The sequence below is a fragment of the Festucalex cinctus genome, chromosome 8 (assembly GCF_051991245.1).
Source record: "Festucalex cinctus isolate MCC-2025b chromosome 8, RoL_Fcin_1.0, whole genome shotgun sequence".
Classification (NCBI taxonomy): Eukaryota; Metazoa; Chordata; class Actinopteri; order Syngnathiformes; family Syngnathidae; genus Festucalex; species Festucalex cinctus.
The window spans coordinates 16,681,342-16,700,504 of record NC_135418.1 but is presented as its reverse complement, the minus strand read 5'-3'; the positions used below and the strand labels follow the sequence as shown (position 1 = coordinate 16,700,504).

The following is a 19,163-nucleotide window of genomic DNA, read 5'->3' as shown; positions in this document are numbered from 1 at the left end:
TCTGTGCCCCAACATGTTGTGGTTTGCGTGTGTCTGTGGGTACCATCATGTGATTCAGCACTTTGAGTTGCATTTGAATGTATGATTGATTGATTGATTGATTGATTGATTGATTGATTGATTGATTTTTATTTTTTTTTTGGCTCAATGTTTATGCTTCTTGAAGAGTTTTGTTTTTGCGCATTAGAATTTTTTTCTTTTATCATTTATTTATTTATTTATTTCCCAATGCTTTTCAAATGTTCCTCAAATGTGGATTCGGGATTAACTGTACCTTAATTTTCAGGGGCTAAATCATATAAAATAATACTAAAACAATCAAAACATAATTCTTTAAAATGTTTTTTGGGATGTGCAACATCTGAAAACGGCTACCACGAATATCCAGAGTCTTGTACAGTATCCATCCATCCATCCATTTTTTTAACCACTTACCCCTCTCTAGGGTCGCGGGGGGTGCTGGACCCTACCTCAGCTGGCTTTGGGCAGTAGAGGGGGTACACCCTGAACTGGTTGCCAGCCAATCGCAGGGCACATAGAAACGAACAACCACTCACACTCACAAGCACACCTAGGGACAATTCGGAGTGTCTTGTACAGTACCTCTCTTAATTCTTCCCACAAGGGGAGTCACCCTCTGCTGGCCAAGAGAAATAATGCAGCTCTTAAAGCTCTTCAGCTTCCTCTTAATTTTCCAAAACATAATGCTGCAGCCATCTCTCTCCTACAAGGGTATGAATTACAATAAATAGTTGTCATTGTTCATCTGTTGTGTAATAACATTGTGTGGTGTGAGACAAAAATTCCTGACATTAGGAAGTAGACGTCACTGTAATTGCAGGCTCTTTCTTAGTTATAATGTGTCATGATGCGAACGATTTGTTGTGGTTTGCTGAATTGATTAGATGCAAAGAATGAATGAATAAAGATGAAGCTGGCAGAGGGCCGTGATTATTAGGATTCTAACTGGCATCGGCGTCACAGGCCTTTTGTTTAATTCAACATAACAAAAGTGCTTCGGGCCCTTTTTATTGTGCAGTCTTACCTGTCAACGCTTGCTTTATTTCTGGACAACTGATTTTATTTTTCCTTCCTGTCCAGTGGGCTGGTGGCATTGCAGGAAGTTACAATTTGGTTTTACTCAGGAAAAATACCCACATTTTAATAACAATCTAACAATGACTAAACAAAATAGAAGAACAATAAAAAGAGACAGGTGAAAAGTGAAAACATGGTGTCGTTCCAGGCTACATTTAAGCATGAGGTGGTTTATACGCTGGCCTCGTCTAGCTCAGCAGTCAACAGCGACAAAGCTCCGCTTGTGACTCCTTCCTGCACGAGTGAATTTTTGAAAAATTCATCCCGCAGAATTAGCAGTTCAGCAAGTCGACTGGGTGTTTCCAATCTGAACTTGTCTGACTGCAGTAAAATCCCAAGACTGCTTATTCTGCAAACAAAACATCTTCATTTGCAACAAAGCATATCAAACATATAAGACAATATTGTATGGGTTAAACTGTTGCTAACTTGATATATACCAGATATATAAAAATAAATAAATAATTGCATTAAAAAATGTTGGCCTTTGACCAAAACACGACAGTTATCTAATCTACTGGATGCGCTATGCTGCCGAACCAGAACCATGGCTATTAGCTCAGGTGAATGATGTCACTGTATGAATGAGTCATTAAATTATTGGGCATGATATTGTGATATTAGCCCGAGGGAGGAGGAAAACTTTAATTCATTTCGCTTTTTTCGTATGCACTTACCTGTTTCGACACTTCCTCCTACTGATTTTTGGAATGTGTGGAAACTACTATTGTTGCTAAAATCCCCCAGAGTGCACTATAAGAGGAGACAGCATGGAGGCAGACAGACACAAACAGCCTTGGATTCGCCTCCGGAATACAGGTGAACGAACAGGTGAGTGCTGCTGAGCATCACTAGCAGGATGATGAATGACAAGCCTTTTATGATGAAACAGCTAAGAGTAAATAACATAGCTCACATGAATTATAATAGAATGGTTAAAATGATTATTCATTGGAAATGTTTTTTAAAAATACTTTACAAAATAACATTACTGACAACTAATCACTATTTTGTAGTTAAACGTGCTTAATTTAAACGCCTCCTGTGTTTCTTTTCCAGACGACCGCAATGATGACAAGCTTGCTCTGCTTCTCACTCTGCCTCCTGCTCGGCCTTGTGACCGAACCTGCGCTCACCTTGACGCTGAGCGACAGTTGCGGCTTCAGCGTCGACATGCTGGAGCTACGCACGCATCACTCCGAAATACGATCGGTACGTTTGTCACCAGTACTCCTGCCATTAAACACTAACAGTGGCTGTGGATATTCAATCCTATCTTGTTTATGTCAGATTATAGTGGACACTGAGATTGGAGTGAGCATTCTGAGCAGAGCAAAATTGGAAGAAGTTCAGGTGAGTCTATTTCTAGGCATGATTGTTGCTCAAAAATGAGACAGAAGAGTAAAACACAACATTGCCATGTACATGTGTGGTGATGCAACCTACTGAACCTTTTAGGTCGATCAGACGTGCTGCTTCGTGCGCCACCTCCTACACTTCTATGTGAACAGAGTGTTCCGCAACTTTGCCTTGCATAGTTCCAGCTCCAGCGCCCTAGCCAACACCTTTGTCACCATGATACGGAATATCAACAAATGTGTAAGTGAGCTTAACAGCATTTATGGAAAGCTTGTACTTGTGCAGTTAACCCTGTACTCCTTGTCTTCACTAGTAAGAGAATTCTGGGAACTAGTAGCAAAGAATAGGGTTTACTAGTACCATATCTAGGCAAAACTGTGCACTTATTGACATCTGTATATTATAAATATAGAGTATTTACAGTGTTGGTCCTTTTGAACGAACAAACAAAAATTTGGGGGGAAATCAACTTCCACATATGACTTTTGATTTGTGTCATATTTGATACATCCGGTAACAATGCCTTAAATTTGTACATTTATAACTGTCAAAAATATAAACAAAAATCAGAAAGAACATTTCCCATCATTAATAAGTATACTGTAGGTGTCTCTCCAATCTCATTTGGGGTTATCTTGAAAGGTCGCTGGAAAAGCCATCAGATGGGTGATTACTGCCCTCTAATGGATTATCCGTGCAATGCATGTGTCAGATCATATACGTCAGGGCTTTAATGGAGAAAAAATATTATATTGATGGAATAGAGGGCTCAAAATGTCTTGTATTTATGAAACGTTTTCTAGGGCTAATGGTAGTGCTAGTTGAATGCTACGTATGCTAGGTATTAGCTCGTAGTATAGAATGTTGCTAGCAGTACTAGTTTCATACAGTTTTCCACTAGTGCACATTTTTGCCTCACAAGTAACATGAAGATGTCCTACTAGAAGGGCTCACTTACAGTATGTGGTGGTCATTCCACATCTAGGGGGAAAATTTGTGACTTTCCAATCATTTTTACATGGATGCAGTATTCAGATACTTTTTAAAAGTACATCTACAATTAACTATTTTTGAATTGATTAAATAATAGAATTAGAAGTATTACATGAACAATCAGCGCAAGAGCAGGATATCGAAGAAATGTTCAAAGAATTAACGCATTCATCTTTTCCCCTTCAGCATTGTCTCTGCAACGAAGACACGAACAGAGCAGTCGACGCTGTAATAATGGAGTTTGACAAGGTACGTGTCCTTTCATTTGCTTGTACACAACACCCGTCTTCAATCCCAAGTCAGTTGTCGGGAGGTGTTCGTTTACTTAGATTCTGAATATTTGTTTCAATATGTTCATATTGCAATAATATACTGGTCAAAATTAAAATTGTCTCTCCCTGCCTTTGTTGTTCCCCAACTCAGCTGTCCATTGATATTGCGGCGACGAAGGCCGTAGCGGAGTTGGACACGCTAATGGACTGGCTGGATAAAGTGGACCTGGCAACACTGACAGAATGACAATGATGACAGCAAAGACTAATTTAAATGTGACGTTTGACATTTCCGGACTTATTTATAATACTTGAATTAACTTAATGTTTTTATTTTTATACACTTTATTTAATACGTTGATGTTTTGAATTCATTGCATGAATATTTAACTCCAGCAAGGAGGACGTTTTTTTTTTTCAGGCTAGTACGTTTGTTTGTTCACCTGCCAAAATATGCAATTTAACAAATTATCCAGTAGCCAATTGTTGCAGATACATTTATTTTTACCACTTGTTTTTGGATCATGATGATGATGATGATGATAAATATTGTTTGTGCACGTTTTTACAAGGGGGTGACATTTTATTTGAATGCACTTGTTAATTGTTCTATTGTTTAAGTTCTCACAAGCTTTCAACATCACTGAATAAACTATTTTCATAGCAATGACAGGCTTTTTCATGACACTCCAATGTCTGCATGTAATGATGATAGAGGAACAAATTGAACAATTACAATACAAGACTTAATACAAGAAGACCGCAAGATGTCTCTATGACAATCGACTCCCTTATTGACAAGAAGTACTGATGGCTCACAATTACCTGGATGGGATGCCCAATTCTGAGAAAACGTACTCTATAGTGTACGCTTGAAGTGAAACCAAAGCATGACTGGGCTGAAGCGGCGCAACCACAACCACAACCACTTATCTCATCACATCACACAATGTAATGCAAACATGCATTCCCACGCATAGAGAATATTCAGAGTACTATATAGTACAATGAGTAAGGAAGGCCTCAATGCATACTTGTGGCTCACACATACTCGTGCTTCAACTCGATCCGCACAGCAGAGGGTGCTCAAGTGTAAAAACACTTCTAAAAGTACCAGTATTAAAAATTGCTCTGTATCATACAGTTAACCATATAACCCAACATAAATACTCTTGAGTACAAAAAATATGGGGGTAAGAGGGATCATGGAAACTAAAAAAAATAAATAAAAAAGTAAAATAATAATAATAATAATAATAATAATAATAATAATAATAATAATAATAATAATAATAATAAAAATAAACTTAACAAAAAACAATATTAAATACCGATATACAACCAAATGCAAACTTGATTGCTTCTATCACTTAAATTAATGTGAAACGAGCATTTCAATTTACATTAACTTTTCGATTTTAGAAGCTAGCAGTTGAACCAGTTTCAACATAATTATATTGACGGTGATTCCAGCCCCACCCCCCCACCTTATTTTGCAGCGCCCCTTTTCAAACATTACCTCATGCAGACCGCCGCGCTCAGATTCCACCCCAACTTAAAATAAACACTGGCGGCCATTAATGTAAATGCACCACATTGCAAGCAAAAACAGCAACAAACCAAAATCACACAAACAGTGAAACGACTCACAAACTTATCATTTCACCCTAAATGACCCCAAAATGAACTTTAGCCTTTACATGTTAACTTAATTTGACCTTGTTGAGTTGTTGGGAGGAAAAGCCGTTATGTGTGAGAGGAAAAAAAACAAAAAACAAGTGCAACACACCAATTGATAAAATCTCATACAAACTATGGTGTGACATCATGGTTGATTGTTTTTGCCATTTCGGGGCATAGATGCATTGCTACCATAGACAGATAATAAATAAATAAATAAATAAATAAATAAATAAATACATTTTAAATGGCCTCGAGTGGCTCAAACTAGCAAGATTGAACATGGCATGTGTTGCCTTGTTTTCACCCGGCTCTTGTAACCCAGCGTGTGGTAGCGCAACTGTTTGCTGAAACTAAATTATAGTAAACTGATGTCGAACTTTTGATAATTGTAACCACTTCTCCTTGTTGACATAACAAACGTGAATGCCTTATTGTATTGTTGTATTGTATTGTATTGTTAACGCAATTATTACCTTGGGTGAAGTTCCCAAGGTGGTGTCAATCTTTCTTAGCTTTCTAAAACCTTTCCAAACCATTGTATGCGCACGTGCTGCCACACTGGTCCGATCTGCGACTACAGGAAACGTTTAGTTGAGTTTACTGTTGCCAAACCAACCAGTTAATAAATTCTGAGGTTCTTACACATACTTTTTCCTTCCAGCACGTTGACGTTTGCATTTTGTGTTCAGTAAAAATATGGAAACCAGCGGCCTTTGTAGCATTTGTTGAGCACAACTGGGGGGTTTATGCTGTTGTGACTTTGATGCAAATTTTCTGACTAGCAAAAAGCACAAATCTAGATAATTCCAAAGGGTTCGTGTTATCATTCTTGCAACCACGTTTTCTTTATATTTACATGTTTATAGGCTATATTTAGCTATGCAGTAAAGATTTAGTTTAGTTGTTATTTAAAATGTAACTTTTTTTCTATGCTTTTTAAATTGCTTTTATGACAGTAATTAAAGTAAAGCCACCACACTCATTCTCTGCACTCTATTTTTGTAGACGGTGCTTGCTCGTGCAGGTGCGAACCTCGCTGCGCTTGTTTGGGAATTTGGCAGACTGCTCTACGCTTTTCTGAGCGTAGTGAGGGTGTGTCCCTTAACGTAAGCCCGTCACGTGTGACAAATCGGTGGCTGAAAGGTGATCAAAAAATAACTTTTGGCACAAGGTGAAAACCGCATTTGATCAAGGTGCACGCAAACAGATACGCAAGCTCTGTGGGGGTGTGTGGGAGGGGCCACAGGGCTGGACTGGCCATCTGGCATATAGGCAGATGCCCGGTGGGCCGGCATTGTTTTGGTGCTTTGTGATGTCTGCTGTATTTGTGTTATAAATTTGATGCTTGTTTTTGTTTGTTTATTTATTTATTTATTTACACATTTATTTAGTTATTCTTTAACTTACCTAGTTCCTTACAATGTTTATTTTGTTCTTGTTTTATTTGCCTTATTCTTTACTGCATGACCGATTTCCGGTTCATGTTCATCACTTTGTAAACAGCAATGTTTGTTTTAAAGTGCTATATAAAATAAAGTTGAGTTGAGAAATTTCTCCATGTGAGATGTGAGTGCACCACATTTGAAGGGTATGAGAAGAGCAAGCTTTGATTGGTGACGGATGGAGTCGGCTGTCTTCACATACAAAATGGGGTCCTTTACGCAATTCATGTATATAACAATTCAATATTGCGTAATTCTAAATCTTTTCACATTTTTAGCAATTACCTTCAAACATGTTTGTATGTATGCGTTTCCCTCACAGAGAGATTCATTTCAGCTAAGTAAGTCGTTCAAAAAAAGTTGTTCCCGCCTTCATCGCGCTAATACTGTCTGTCACCTAATAAGCTTTTTTTTGCAGAGCTGGGCAAACCCGTGGCCTTTTTTAAGTTAATTGCCTTCAATTAACATAAAAAAAAAAAAAAAAAAAGGCCACGGTGTGCAAGGAGGAGGGGGGTTGGGGTGGAGGAATGAGACGTGTATAAGTAACTGCGATCTCTTCTAAAAAATAAAAAATAAAAAATAGCTCACCACTCAAGGGGCACTGACTTGCTAACAAGAATTAAAAGAAAATGTCAACTTTCGTAATGTATCATGATACACATTTCTTCATTTACCAAATATTAAAAGTGCAATAGATTGTGTTGAATGACAGAAAGAGCTGTTTAGATTTACTCAAATATTACAAAAAAAAGGCCAAAAAAAATAGCAACATAAACAAAGAATTGTATTGGGGTACTCAAGAGTAAATCTGCAATAAGTGAACTGCAAAGTAGCGAGGCAACACTGTAAAAACAAATCTCTGAATTCACTCAACAAGGTCTTTAAGCAGAAGTCTTTTAGACCTGAATTAACTGTTGTTTGTTGCTGCTACATACACCACCACCATCTACTTATACACCACATACTGTCACTTTAGTCATACAAATGTTCAGTATTTCAAACACTAGATCTGATTCCTAACCAGGCACTGAACACCAGCCGTGAAAAAGTATATTTAAGTCACATGCATAGGCAAAACAAACTTTCGAGGAGTTTATCAGGAGTTTCCTGACGCACGTGTATCATGACTCATAATATAGTGCATATGTATTCCTGGAGTACCTTATCAAAATGCATTACTGACAATGATGACACGACTGTAGACGGCCATCGTTTGAAGTAGAAAATACTATTTCCACAACGCCCCCGACACCGCTTTGTGACCTCGAAGTGTACACAGTCACATTTCCTAAAACTGCCATTTGTAGAACACCGGCTGCTGATGAATCAGATGAATGGAATACACAAGAGAAGTGGACATCTTTACAAACAGTGATTCACTTCCTTTGTGTTTTTGAAAGAAGCTCGAGGAAAGAAAGAGAATACTACTTTAGTCATATAGTAGCAACTTTCGAAACAAAGTTACAAAGGGGCCTAAAAATTGGGTGAACGTCAACAATAAACAGTAAAATGTACTGTAGATATTAAGATAGGAAAAAACGGAGGCTAGATGCATGTTCTTACTGTATGCATGTTCACCTTGATCAAATCGATACATTCGAAAATCATCCCAGCTTTCTACTCATTCATGGTATTGATTTTTGTAACGGCAAATGTGACAACAAATTTATTAGAAGCCAGTTACTTTTAAATCGTTTATTTAGTTCATCGAAACGTGCATATATTAATAATGACTTTAAATTAGAAGATAGAAAAGCGATTAGATGTCAATATTTGAAATTTCCCATCCCAGAAAAAACAAAGGAACTTCAATTTAAATTTATTAACAATATTTACCCGACAAAAGAACTTTTGAAGAAGAAATTTAAGATGGATGTGTGAAATTGTGTTTTTGTGAAAGAAACAATGAAGATTTGGATCATCTTTTCTTTTTTGCGAGTATGTTCAAAATTTTTGGCTTGACTTTCAACATTGGATTTGTTCAAAAGGGATACAGATTGGTAATCATCCCATCACAGATGTTAAACATGTTTTTTTTCTTTAATAATAATTTTGACTTTTGAATAAACAATATTATTTTACTAGGTAAGCACTACATACACAAATGTTTCTTTAGAACAAAACCAATTATTGCTCATTGGAAAAAGGAACTGAAATCTTACAATAATTCTCTGATACTTATTAATGCCAAGAATGCAGCAAAACTAGCATCATTTATTGAAAAACTGTACGATTTAATTGTTTTTTTTTCATTGCCCTTTTGTCTTTTACTTAAAATGGAAATGCCCTATGTTCTACTGTTTGTTTGTGTTTGTTTGTTTGTTTGTTTGTTTGTTTGTTTGTTTGTTTGTATGTACTCTTCATGTGCGTGTTGAATGATTGAAATTGGTTTGTGCCTATTTTGTTTGTATTTGAAAGTTTTAAATTAATTAAAATAAAAAAAAAAAACCTTGATAGAATAGAATAGAATAGAATAGAATAGAAAAGACTGCTCTATGACTTCCAGGTCAAAAACCGAGGAGAAACTTTCATCTCCCACAAGCTTAGCTCAGCAAAACAAAGAGCTCTCTTAGTTTCAGGTTACATTTCATAACAGCAATTCGCTTGCTCAATTCTGAAAGAAAAAAAAGTTTTTGAGGAAGTCCTTCTCATGAACTTTTTTTCTTAGAATGTATTGAAAGGGGGAGTTTTCAGTTTTATAACAGCTAGCAAGATTTGAATATAGCCTCACATCACTCCTCCCTTCTGTCAAGGCGCTGTCGGTGACCCCTGCACGATCGGAGATGCGCATGCGCAGAAGATCGGCCCTCTTAGCTCTCCAACTACGGCAACCACACTAGAACAAATACCTTTAAATGCGTGCGTGGTAGTGCGCGTTCGTTAAAACACGATGCAATATTAAAAAAAAAAACTATTTAGATTATTAATGCATTTTAAAGTAACTAATAATTTTAAATCCTATAAGATGAACATTTTTACTTTTGGCCTCATTTCATTATAGTGAGTATTGTACTTTACAATAAGTCTGCGATGTGTGTGCTCACTACCATGAGCGTCATTTAATCCTGGGAGCACATGCGCCACCATGCGTTCAAACTCAGATTCACATGAAGAGAAACAAAAACAAAACGCAGTATGTGTCAAAATGTACCTTTCTTACAAAACATGATTGGGCACAAAACTGCTTTTTAAATGTAAAATTAAACAAAAACAACACATTTCTGTAAATTTCGAAATGTCTGTTTTATTTTGCATGTGTGAACGTGTTTGGACACCAGTAGTTGCCGTAGTTGGCGATCCAAAATGGCCGATCTTCTGCGCATGCGGGTCACCGATAGTGCAGGGGTCACCGATAGCGTCTTGACACCTTCCACACCTTCAAGTCTCTGACCAAAGCCACGCCCCTCACTAACGTGCATAAGCCGTGCGTTGTACCAACGTGCATGTCAAATAAGCTCACATGGCAAAATAGCGACATTCTTTGACAAGAGAACGATGGCTCTAGATTTCTCCACTTTAAACAACACATTTAACATAAATTGGTTGAAACACTTTTTTTTTTTTTTTAACCCTAACTCTATATGGAATGTAATACTTTTCCACATTATGTCAAAACCGGGAGGTTTACTATATATATATATATATGTATATATATATATATATATATATATATATATATATATATATATATATATATATATATATATATATATATATATATATATATATATATATATATATATATATATATATATATATATATATATATATATATATATATATATATATATTATTTTATTTTTTTACCTGTAACTATAATATTCACAAAATTCCACCATCTGGCCTTCCTTGCATTGACTCTTGTATACAAGCATAATTTCTCACCTCACAAATATTATATTTGGAACAACAAGGACATTTTACTAAAGCACAAATCCCTCTTTATTGAACAGTGGTTTAATAATGATATTATACTATTATACTTGTTGCTCAGTTGTTTAACAGGTCTGGTCATCTTTACTGTGAATTTCTACAAGAATATAATTTTCCTGTGTCACCAAGAGACTATGCAAATGTCTTCGGAGCAATATCGCCTGGTATTTGTATGTTATTTAGGTCAAAAACGAGCAGTTAACCTTGCCATTTCTGACTGACACTACAATTGGGAAGATTTGTTTGTCCTGCAATAACAACAACAACAACAAACTTATTAGGCCTTTGTTTAAAAGGGAAGTTGTGACGTTCCATATGTGATGTCATACTGGAATAAATATGTGGAACACTTAGACTGGAAAAGAGTCTGGCTGTTACCCAATCATTATTTGTTAACGAACAAAATTAGAGAAATTTCTTTTATAATGATTCATAGAGTTTACCCCTCAAATGCTCATATTGTTAAAAGATTCAAGAAAGATATTGATGAGAAGTGCACTTTCTGTTCTGTGGAGGTCGAAACTGTGACTCATTTATTTTGGCTCTGCCTCTTTGTCCAAAGCTTTTGGAGTGACATCTGTTAATTTATTGCTGAAACGATTAATTGAGATTTTGACCTGTTTTGGAAAGATGTACTGTTTGGTTTTTATGACTTTAAAAGAAGTAATTTAAAACACAAAGAAATTTATATGATTAATCTCAGCATTCTTATGGCTAAATTTTACATCCATAAATGTAAATTTTTATATAGAAAAACTTATTTTGTTGCGTTACATTGTGAAATCAAACAGTACATTGAGTCCATTAAAACCAAAAGGCTATTAAGATGTACAATTTATGTAAACATTTTAATATTTCCTTGTAAACTTCACCCCCTAGCATTTTATTATTTTTATGTGTTTCAGCTATTGGTCTGTAATCCTTAAGAATGGCTTTTGTTGTAATTATTGTGTGTTGCAATTAAAAAAAATAAATAAATAAAATAAACTCATATGGCAAAATAGTAACATTCTTTGACAAGAGAACTATGCCACACACATCTATTAGTATTATTATTATATTTCTATTTGTTGACCATTTTAACCTCTTCATGGCCTCAAAACTATTTTGCACATATGAAACATCCATCCATCCATTCTCTTGACCGCTTATTCCTCACAAGGATCGCGGGGGGTGCTGGAGCCTATCTCAGCTGGCAGTAGGTGGGGTACACCCTGGACTGGCTGCCAGCCAATCGCAGGGCACGCAGAGACAAACAACCATCCACACTCACAAGCACACCTAGGGACCATTCGGAGCACCCAATTAACCTGCCATGCATGTCTTTGGAATGTGGGAGGAGACCAGAGTACCCGGAGAAGACCCACGCAGGCACAGGAGAACATGTAAATTCCACCCAGGAAGGCCAGAACCTGGACTAGAACCCGAGTCCTCAGAACTGGGAGGCCGACGTGCTAACCACTCAACCACCGTGCCGCCGCTAATCAAACATGTGAAACTACTTTACATATGCAATGAAATCTGCCACACAAGCGAACGTACAGTAAGCATGACGTACAAGAAGGTGGAAAGCGTGCAAAGCATATCCGACCTGCAACAAGTCACGGGCGAAACACTTGTTAGATAAACATACAACCACAATGTTTAAAGTTACCAGTGACGTAATCATGTGTTCCCATTCAATTGCTACATCAAATATGCACGTGAGTCACACATTCTCAGCAGATTTAGAGGCACAAAAAGAACACACTGTAGCCTACTCTTAAAGCCTTTCATGATGCAATGTTAATTGTTGAACTAAAATGACGTTTTTGGGGTCTCATGAAAAGTGATGATTTTGGAGGTACAAGGTTACATACACATACATACATAATTGCAATTTGAGTTCAGAAAACCCCAATATAAGGTTTCTTGAAATTTGGATGAATATGTTGTGGAGGAAAACGTTGTGACTCACAGCTTAAAATGACTTTTGTTTATCAACCACGCCAACGCATGAATTTACACAAGCGCAAAAATACAAACATGGGCCTTCTCATAAACTGATACTATTAATCAACACATCCCCACATTTGTTCTAATGCAAAACACCCAACTTTCTGCATCCTTTGTCCTCATTCGGATATGCTTGAACTACTCCAGGCATACTGTATTTGGGTTATAATTGTTTTAGTGATGGCTGCCCATGGACACAACCATAAAGTATATTAAATGGCAAATACTTTCAGGTTTAGATATTTCACAAAAATGTTGTGTTAGGGTTTACAGATCTGATAACAATAATGTGTCTGGTAAATCTATAAAGAAGCTAACAACTGACCTTTATTTATTTATTTATTTATTTATTTATTTATTTATTTATTCATTCATTTATTCATTTATTCATTTATTCATTTATTCATTTATTCATTTATTATTTTCATTAATACTTTTTTTTTTTGTTTAAATGAATACCACAGCATATATGCCCAAAATGTATACGTAAGGATAGTACTTGGATAGTTCCTGTCAGAGCCACCGAAATAACGACAACTGTTGTCTCCTCGTCTATCCGTGACGCTGCCTCATCATAAAGGCCTCCTATTTTGTGTGTGGTTCAACCTGTGGTGTTTCGCCAGCTTTGTTGATTTGCCACAACCCCTGACCATTTTTCCACAAACAGCATTTTGACTGTTTGGAGCTGAATACGCTTCATACGAGTTCTCCCCACAACTCTTCAACAGTCAAACTGAGAATGAGCGACTGACTCAACAGTGTGGCATTTGCGCTTACCAAAGCAAAGAAAAAGTTCCCACCAACAGTGTATCATTTTTGAAGAGATGTCAATAATTTATCTGTTGTCATTTAGACAAAATGTCAATAATTCATTTGTTCCTTTTGCACTCGAATGACTGAAGTATCAAAAGTATGAATTGTTGTATTTACAATTAGTGCACTTTGTTCAAATATTGTTGAGCCACTGAAAATGGAATGTAATTATTCAATGGTAAGTATATGACAGAAGTCTAAACTTTAATAACATCTTGAATGATTAATTTCATATTCATTAATGTGCTGTAAAAATAATACAAATTGTCCTTGTTTAATTCTTGACCCAACGATTTACTCATTTGAATATTTACATTTAAATCAAACATTAAAATTTGCTGTTTTATTTATTTTTTTGATGACTCGACCGGAACGTCACAACATTTCTCAGGCCATTGCATCACCGTTTGCCTCATTTGTCCTTTTAGCAAATGCTCCATGTACATTTTTTAGATTTTGCAATATATTGATTTTTGAAAACAAACGTAACATTTTCTCTGGACTATTTTGAGGTCACCACAGTGCCTACTGTTAGTGTTTCTAACCACTTGGGATAAGTTTACTCTATGTGTGACTCAAGTGTCAGCAGGTTATTAAACAATTTTGACCCTGACTGACACAGACAGTGGCATGACTTCAAACACGTCTCCAAAATACCAAAGTTACCCAATATTGATGGCTATTTGGACAGGGACACGGGACAATAGGACGGGACATCCCATAGAGTGGAAAACGAAAGAAAAACATATAGCACGTGTGTATGCGTCATTTCTAAAATAGTAGAACCTTGAAGGGTGAATGCAGTCCATTGTGATTGATGGTTGATCTAATTTGTTTCGATTTCATAGATTAAACTGTTGAAGGGTCAAACTGTTGCCATCATAACATCTTTAGTACAGGCAACACTTTCAACATTTTAGCATTCTTTTGCATAATTATAAAAAAAATACCGACTGTAATCATAACACAAATTTGTTGTCTGTAAACATTACGACAAATGGTTGGAACAATAAAAGTAGGAACAACTTTCTAATCTCAATTTTTAAAATTCCAATTGTAAAAAAAAAATCTAATTTAAGTTAATGTGATGTAAATGTTAAAACAAGAAAACTGCCTCCGAGAAAAATGGCGAGACAGCGGCTAGTTACTTACTTACTTACTTACTTCATGAAACTTGTGGTGTATGTGTATGATCGTCTTCTCACATTCTTCTTTCGATATTCCTTCCAGACTCCATTGGCTTTAGTGTTGCAACACAAAACAGAAAAAGCCACAAAAGACCATTACACAGAGCAAAAGAAGCGCTAATTTCTTGGGTCACTGAAGTCTCAAGTGACGCCTTAGTGTATTGTGTCAAACATACAGCGCGTGGGCCAGCACCGGCCCATCAATGAGTCCAATCTGGCCCGTGAGGACAGAACACAAACTGCAGTTTTTCCATTCAAATTAATTGTTGTTGCTAATTTTGATTTTTTTATTTTAATTTTACTAAATTTGAATCCAGAAATGTGGCTATTACTCAGGATATGATGCAAAAATGTTGTACTCAATTTTGTTCATAAATTTCAGATTGCACTACAAACTGATGGTATTATTTGCAGCAAAAAAAAACAAAACAATATATATTATAAAATTTTGAACTGTAGTTATTTTAGGCCCCCATTAGATCAAATTCGGGTTTAAGTGGCCCGTGTATTATTATAAGTTTGACAACCCTGCGTTTAATTTGTTGTAATTTGAGGTATCCTGAATGGGTCTTTGCATTGTCCAAATTATGGTCTGGTTGTAATGTGAGGGTCGACTGTATTGTAAATTTTTTTAATGTGCTGTCAGCCATACTTTTGCCTTAAAGGGAAGTCAGTCCAAAAAAATTCTTTACAATAATATGTTGTATGTTCCCCTTGTCTAAACTTGACATTCTAATTAAAATTACAGCAAAATTCACCTGTTTTTATCTATCTCAGAGGGCGAACATTTTGGCACATGCTCGCGACTGAAAATGACATAATAGTTGCTCAGGTAACGACCAATCACAGCTCAGCTTTAAAAAAAAAAAAACAGGTGAGCCCTGAGTAACTATGATGTCATTTTCAGTCGACTCCAAAATAGTGTCCCCCTGAGATGGGTAAAAACAGGTGGATTTTGCTGCTTAACTCATATTTCACAAACACAATATTAATCACAATGTCATGTTTACACTAGTGGTGCAACATAGAACATATTATTGTAACGTAGGTTTTGGGGCTGACTTCATCTTTAGGCTACTGCAAATCTTTAAGTATTAAGTATTAAAGAAAATTTGTCAAGTACATCATCAAGATCTTCCCCTAAAATAAAATACTGTTTTATCACAGTATGAGATGAATTATAGTGATCGTATTCTTTAGAGTTGATTTTGGCTACAGACTGATCATTACTTTTATTAAACAGATTAATTTGGTGTAAACCCCATATTAAGCAGCCAAGGTCAAGTCAGTACAAAGTACAAAGGTACATTTTTCAACAAAAGATTACAATAAAACGACTTCTTGTAATGTTGAAATCTAGGGACACCCCAGATTTCCCCCCCAGAGACATTTGAAGATGACACCAATTTGCACCAATCTATGTAATGGGAGGAGTACCCCATGTGTAATGTATGAGTGGAGGGGGTGAATTTTCCCATGTGCATTAAAGCATGTTTAAGCAATTTTTCATACTTCCCACCCAGCCCAAATTTGCCTATATAACAAGAGCGAGATTCCTCCAGAAATAAGCAGCCATTTCCAGCAGGTCTCTTGAACCACCGAAAAGCCAACAAACTTTCAGCAAAATGAGCACCAGCCGTCTCTCGGTCCTCCTCTTGTTCCTGACCGGCCTGTCTCTACTCAGCACAGTGTGGTGCAGTCCCATGTGCAACAACCAATGTTGTCGCTTTGTTGAAAGCTTCCCCGGCAGGCTTCGGAGGCTGCGAGAAGACTACGTGCAGATCAGGGATTTTTACGTGAGTACAAGCCGTCGATGCACGTCCTCTTAGAGAGCAGGTGCAGACTATAACGCGTCCCCCCACCTCACAGGAAGCAAATGATGACCTGGACACTGCGCTGCTGGACCAGACTATCGAAGACTCTTTTAAAGTAAGCTCCTCTCTTTTATATCAAATGTATTGCGGCTGCATACATCGTGAGCATGATGCAAAAACAACAACATCACCAACAACACGAGTCTCTTCTAATTTTATTTTTTATTTTTTCGATCAGACGCCGTTTGCGTGCCACGCCATGAACAGCATTCTGGACTTTTACCTGGCCACGGTTCTGCCTGCAGCCATCGCCGGCGTTCCGGAGGACATCAAGGAGTTGAAACGTTTTGTGGAGTCCATCCAGCTGATTTTTCACGAGCTCAAGAAAGATGTCACCAAATGTGTGAGTACAGTGTTCCCTCGTTTTCCGCTGGGGTTAGGTTAAAAAAATTACCCGCAATAAATGAAATCCGCGAAGTAGTTAGCTTTATGTTTTACAATTCTTATAAATGTTTTAAGGCTCTAAAATCCCCTACCGCACAATTCATACACTTTTCTCATTGAGGCATTTACATGTTCTCACATTTCTCTCATGTTCAAACATTAATAATGTTCAAACCTTCATAAATTTTATAAAATGGGTATATTACTGTAAAAAAAATATGCAAAATTGCACTTAAAAAAAAATCCGCGATACAGCGAGACCGCGAAAAGTGAACCGCGTTATAGCGAGGGAAGACTGTACTCCACTTCAAACGTGCCGAGATGTTACGCGCCCATTACGCGTCGTCTTCTGCGTCCATGTGCGCACCATTTCTGGTGGTAATCAGAAAGGCAACGGCTAGGCAACTCTCACACTCTGACTCATAAGCACAAGTCAAGATGTGTCAAAAAAGACCTTGGTCAAGATGTAGTGCTTAAACCTCTACTTGAAGTAAAATTAAAAGCACAGACTACTAAATAAATGTAAAAATGGAGAGGAAAAAAGATAGATAGATAGATAGATAGATAGATAGATAGATAGATAAGTCATGGAACCCTGGCTTCCAGTTTCTGTGAGGGGCCTCTACAATTATTAGAAATGTGTCCATTTAAAGTTTTCTCTCATGCAATATGCATGTAAATCAATTCCGATCATATGACCCAGAAGCATATGCCTTTTGCCCGGTTTAGGTATTGAGCCGGATGAAATAAAGTTTCTGTTGTCAAATGCATGGATAACACCCTTTAGCATAGCAAAAAAACAAACAAAAAAACTCCCGTCCTAATTGTGGGTTAAATCCCCAACGCTCCAAACGATGAGGCACATGCATGAGCATGACACACACAAAAAAAAAAACGGAAGAAGTCACTCGTGTGCCTCACTGGAAGGATCATGACGCATTAAAAAAAGAAGCAGCGTATTACGTGCATCATCCCAAACTTGTAAAAGGGGAAGTCAAGTGAAGTGCATGCTCGTAGAAGTCTGCAGACTTGAGCTCTGATTGAACTCATCATGTTAAATAAATAACAAACGATCGCTGCTCTTCATGCAGAGGAACTACTTCGCCTGCCAGAAGCAGTTTGACATCATCCAACTGAATACGACGTACAGCCAGGTGAGTGTTCCTGCATTTGGGAATTTCTCGCATACGTGCAGTTTTAATTGTACTAAAGTCAGCCTTGTGTTTATCTTCAGATGGAGAACAAAGGCGTGTACAAGGCCATGGGTGAGCTGGACGTGCTCTTTAACTACATTGAAACATATCTGGCTTCGAAACGGCAAAGGAACCTTGCAGTGTCATTGTAAAAAAAAAAAAAAAAAAAAAAAAAACACGCTGACCCTCATCAATGTGAACTTGCACATCTCTGGAAGAAGAGATAGTTGTGTACATTAAAAGTTTTTTTTTACAGCTTGAGTGTGACAAAAGTCTGCTGGACTTATGGACAATACTGTACGTGCCTATTTAAAGTCTGCTTTGGAATCATATTGAGTCCAATGTGTCGGCTGAAGTATTTCTTATTTCTATTTATTTTCACTTTGTAACAAATAAAGAATTTGCCAACATTAAAATTTTCACTTGATATATTGTGTATGTATAAGAACTGAGTACATCATCACACTCTGCACTACTACCATATACATGTTAAGTGCAAACCCAACATGCTGATGCAATAACCTCAAACGTGACCTATATCTTCCACTTACCAGCAGAAGCACCACCGCATGTATCTGAACTTATCGTAAGTGAACCTGCACAGCACTTGCATGTGCAATGCCAGTCACACAGGGTTAAAAAAAAAAAAAATGTCCTAATGTTTGGTTTGAAAACTGAAACCAAGGTGGCTTTATTAGTTCTGCATCAAAGAGCACCAAATGTAAACTGACTGTCCAAATGATATAGCATAAATGAATGCCTTCCTGACAGCAATCAAAATGGAGTATTGATTATTATTAATATCATTTGGAGAGGGGGTCACATGCACCAAGCATGAATCTGGTCCATTTTGACCTAACCCTGCTTCTGTTTGTTTGATTAATAAGTGAATTGTTTCCTCTGATCACTCATTTAAAACCATGCTGACAGTGTTTAT

The 19,163-nt window shown here is 36.9% G+C and overlaps 2 protein-coding genes across 2 annotated transcripts; both read left to right on the top strand.

The window, feature by feature from the left end:
- Positions 1-2,099: 2,099 nt before the first annotated feature.
- Positions 2,100-4,008, top strand: il19l (interleukin 19 like). Its single transcript, XM_077530437.1, has 5 exons — positions 2,100-2,310; positions 2,389-2,451; positions 2,557-2,697; positions 3,637-3,699; positions 3,874-4,008. The coding sequence occupies exons 1-5, from the start codon at positions 2,167-2,169 to the stop codon at positions 3,967-3,969; spliced, it is 507 nt and encodes a 168-aa protein (XP_077386563.1). The 5' UTR covers positions 2,100-2,166; the 3' UTR covers positions 3,970-4,008.
- Positions 4,009-16,189: 12,181 nt separating this feature from the next.
- Positions 16,190-18,626, top strand: il10 (interleukin 10). Its single transcript, XM_077529248.1, has 5 exons — positions 16,190-16,571; positions 16,645-16,704; positions 16,828-16,992; positions 18,125-18,187; positions 18,268-18,626. The coding sequence occupies exons 1-5, from the start codon at positions 16,401-16,403 to the stop codon at positions 18,376-18,378; spliced, it is 570 nt and encodes a 189-aa protein (XP_077385374.1). The 5' UTR covers positions 16,190-16,400; the 3' UTR covers positions 18,379-18,626.
- Positions 18,627-19,163: the final 537 nt, after the last annotated feature.

Coding starts and splice junctions, on each gene's coding strand:
- il19l (XM_077530437.1), top strand. CDS start 2,167: ATGATGACAAGCTTGCTCTGCTTCTCACTCTGCCTCCTGCTCGGCCTT. Junction 2,311..2,388: donor ATCACTCCGAAATACGATCG/GTACGTTTGTCA, acceptor TGTTTATGTCAG/ATTATAGTGGACACTGAGAT. Junction 2,452..2,556: donor CAAAATTGGAAGAAGTTCAG/GTGAGTCTATTT, acceptor TGAACCTTTTAG/GTCGATCAGACGTGCTGCTT.
- il10 (XM_077529248.1), top strand. CDS start 16,401: ATGAGCACCAGCCGTCTCTCGGTCCTCCTCTTGTTCCTGACCGGCCTG. Junction 16,572..16,644: donor TGCAGATCAGGGATTTTTAC/GTGAGTACAAGC, acceptor CCCACCTCACAG/GAAGCAAATGATGACCTGGA. Junction 16,993..18,124: donor AGAAAGATGTCACCAAATGT/GTGAGTACAGTG, acceptor CTCTTCATGCAG/AGGAACTACTTCGCCTGCCA.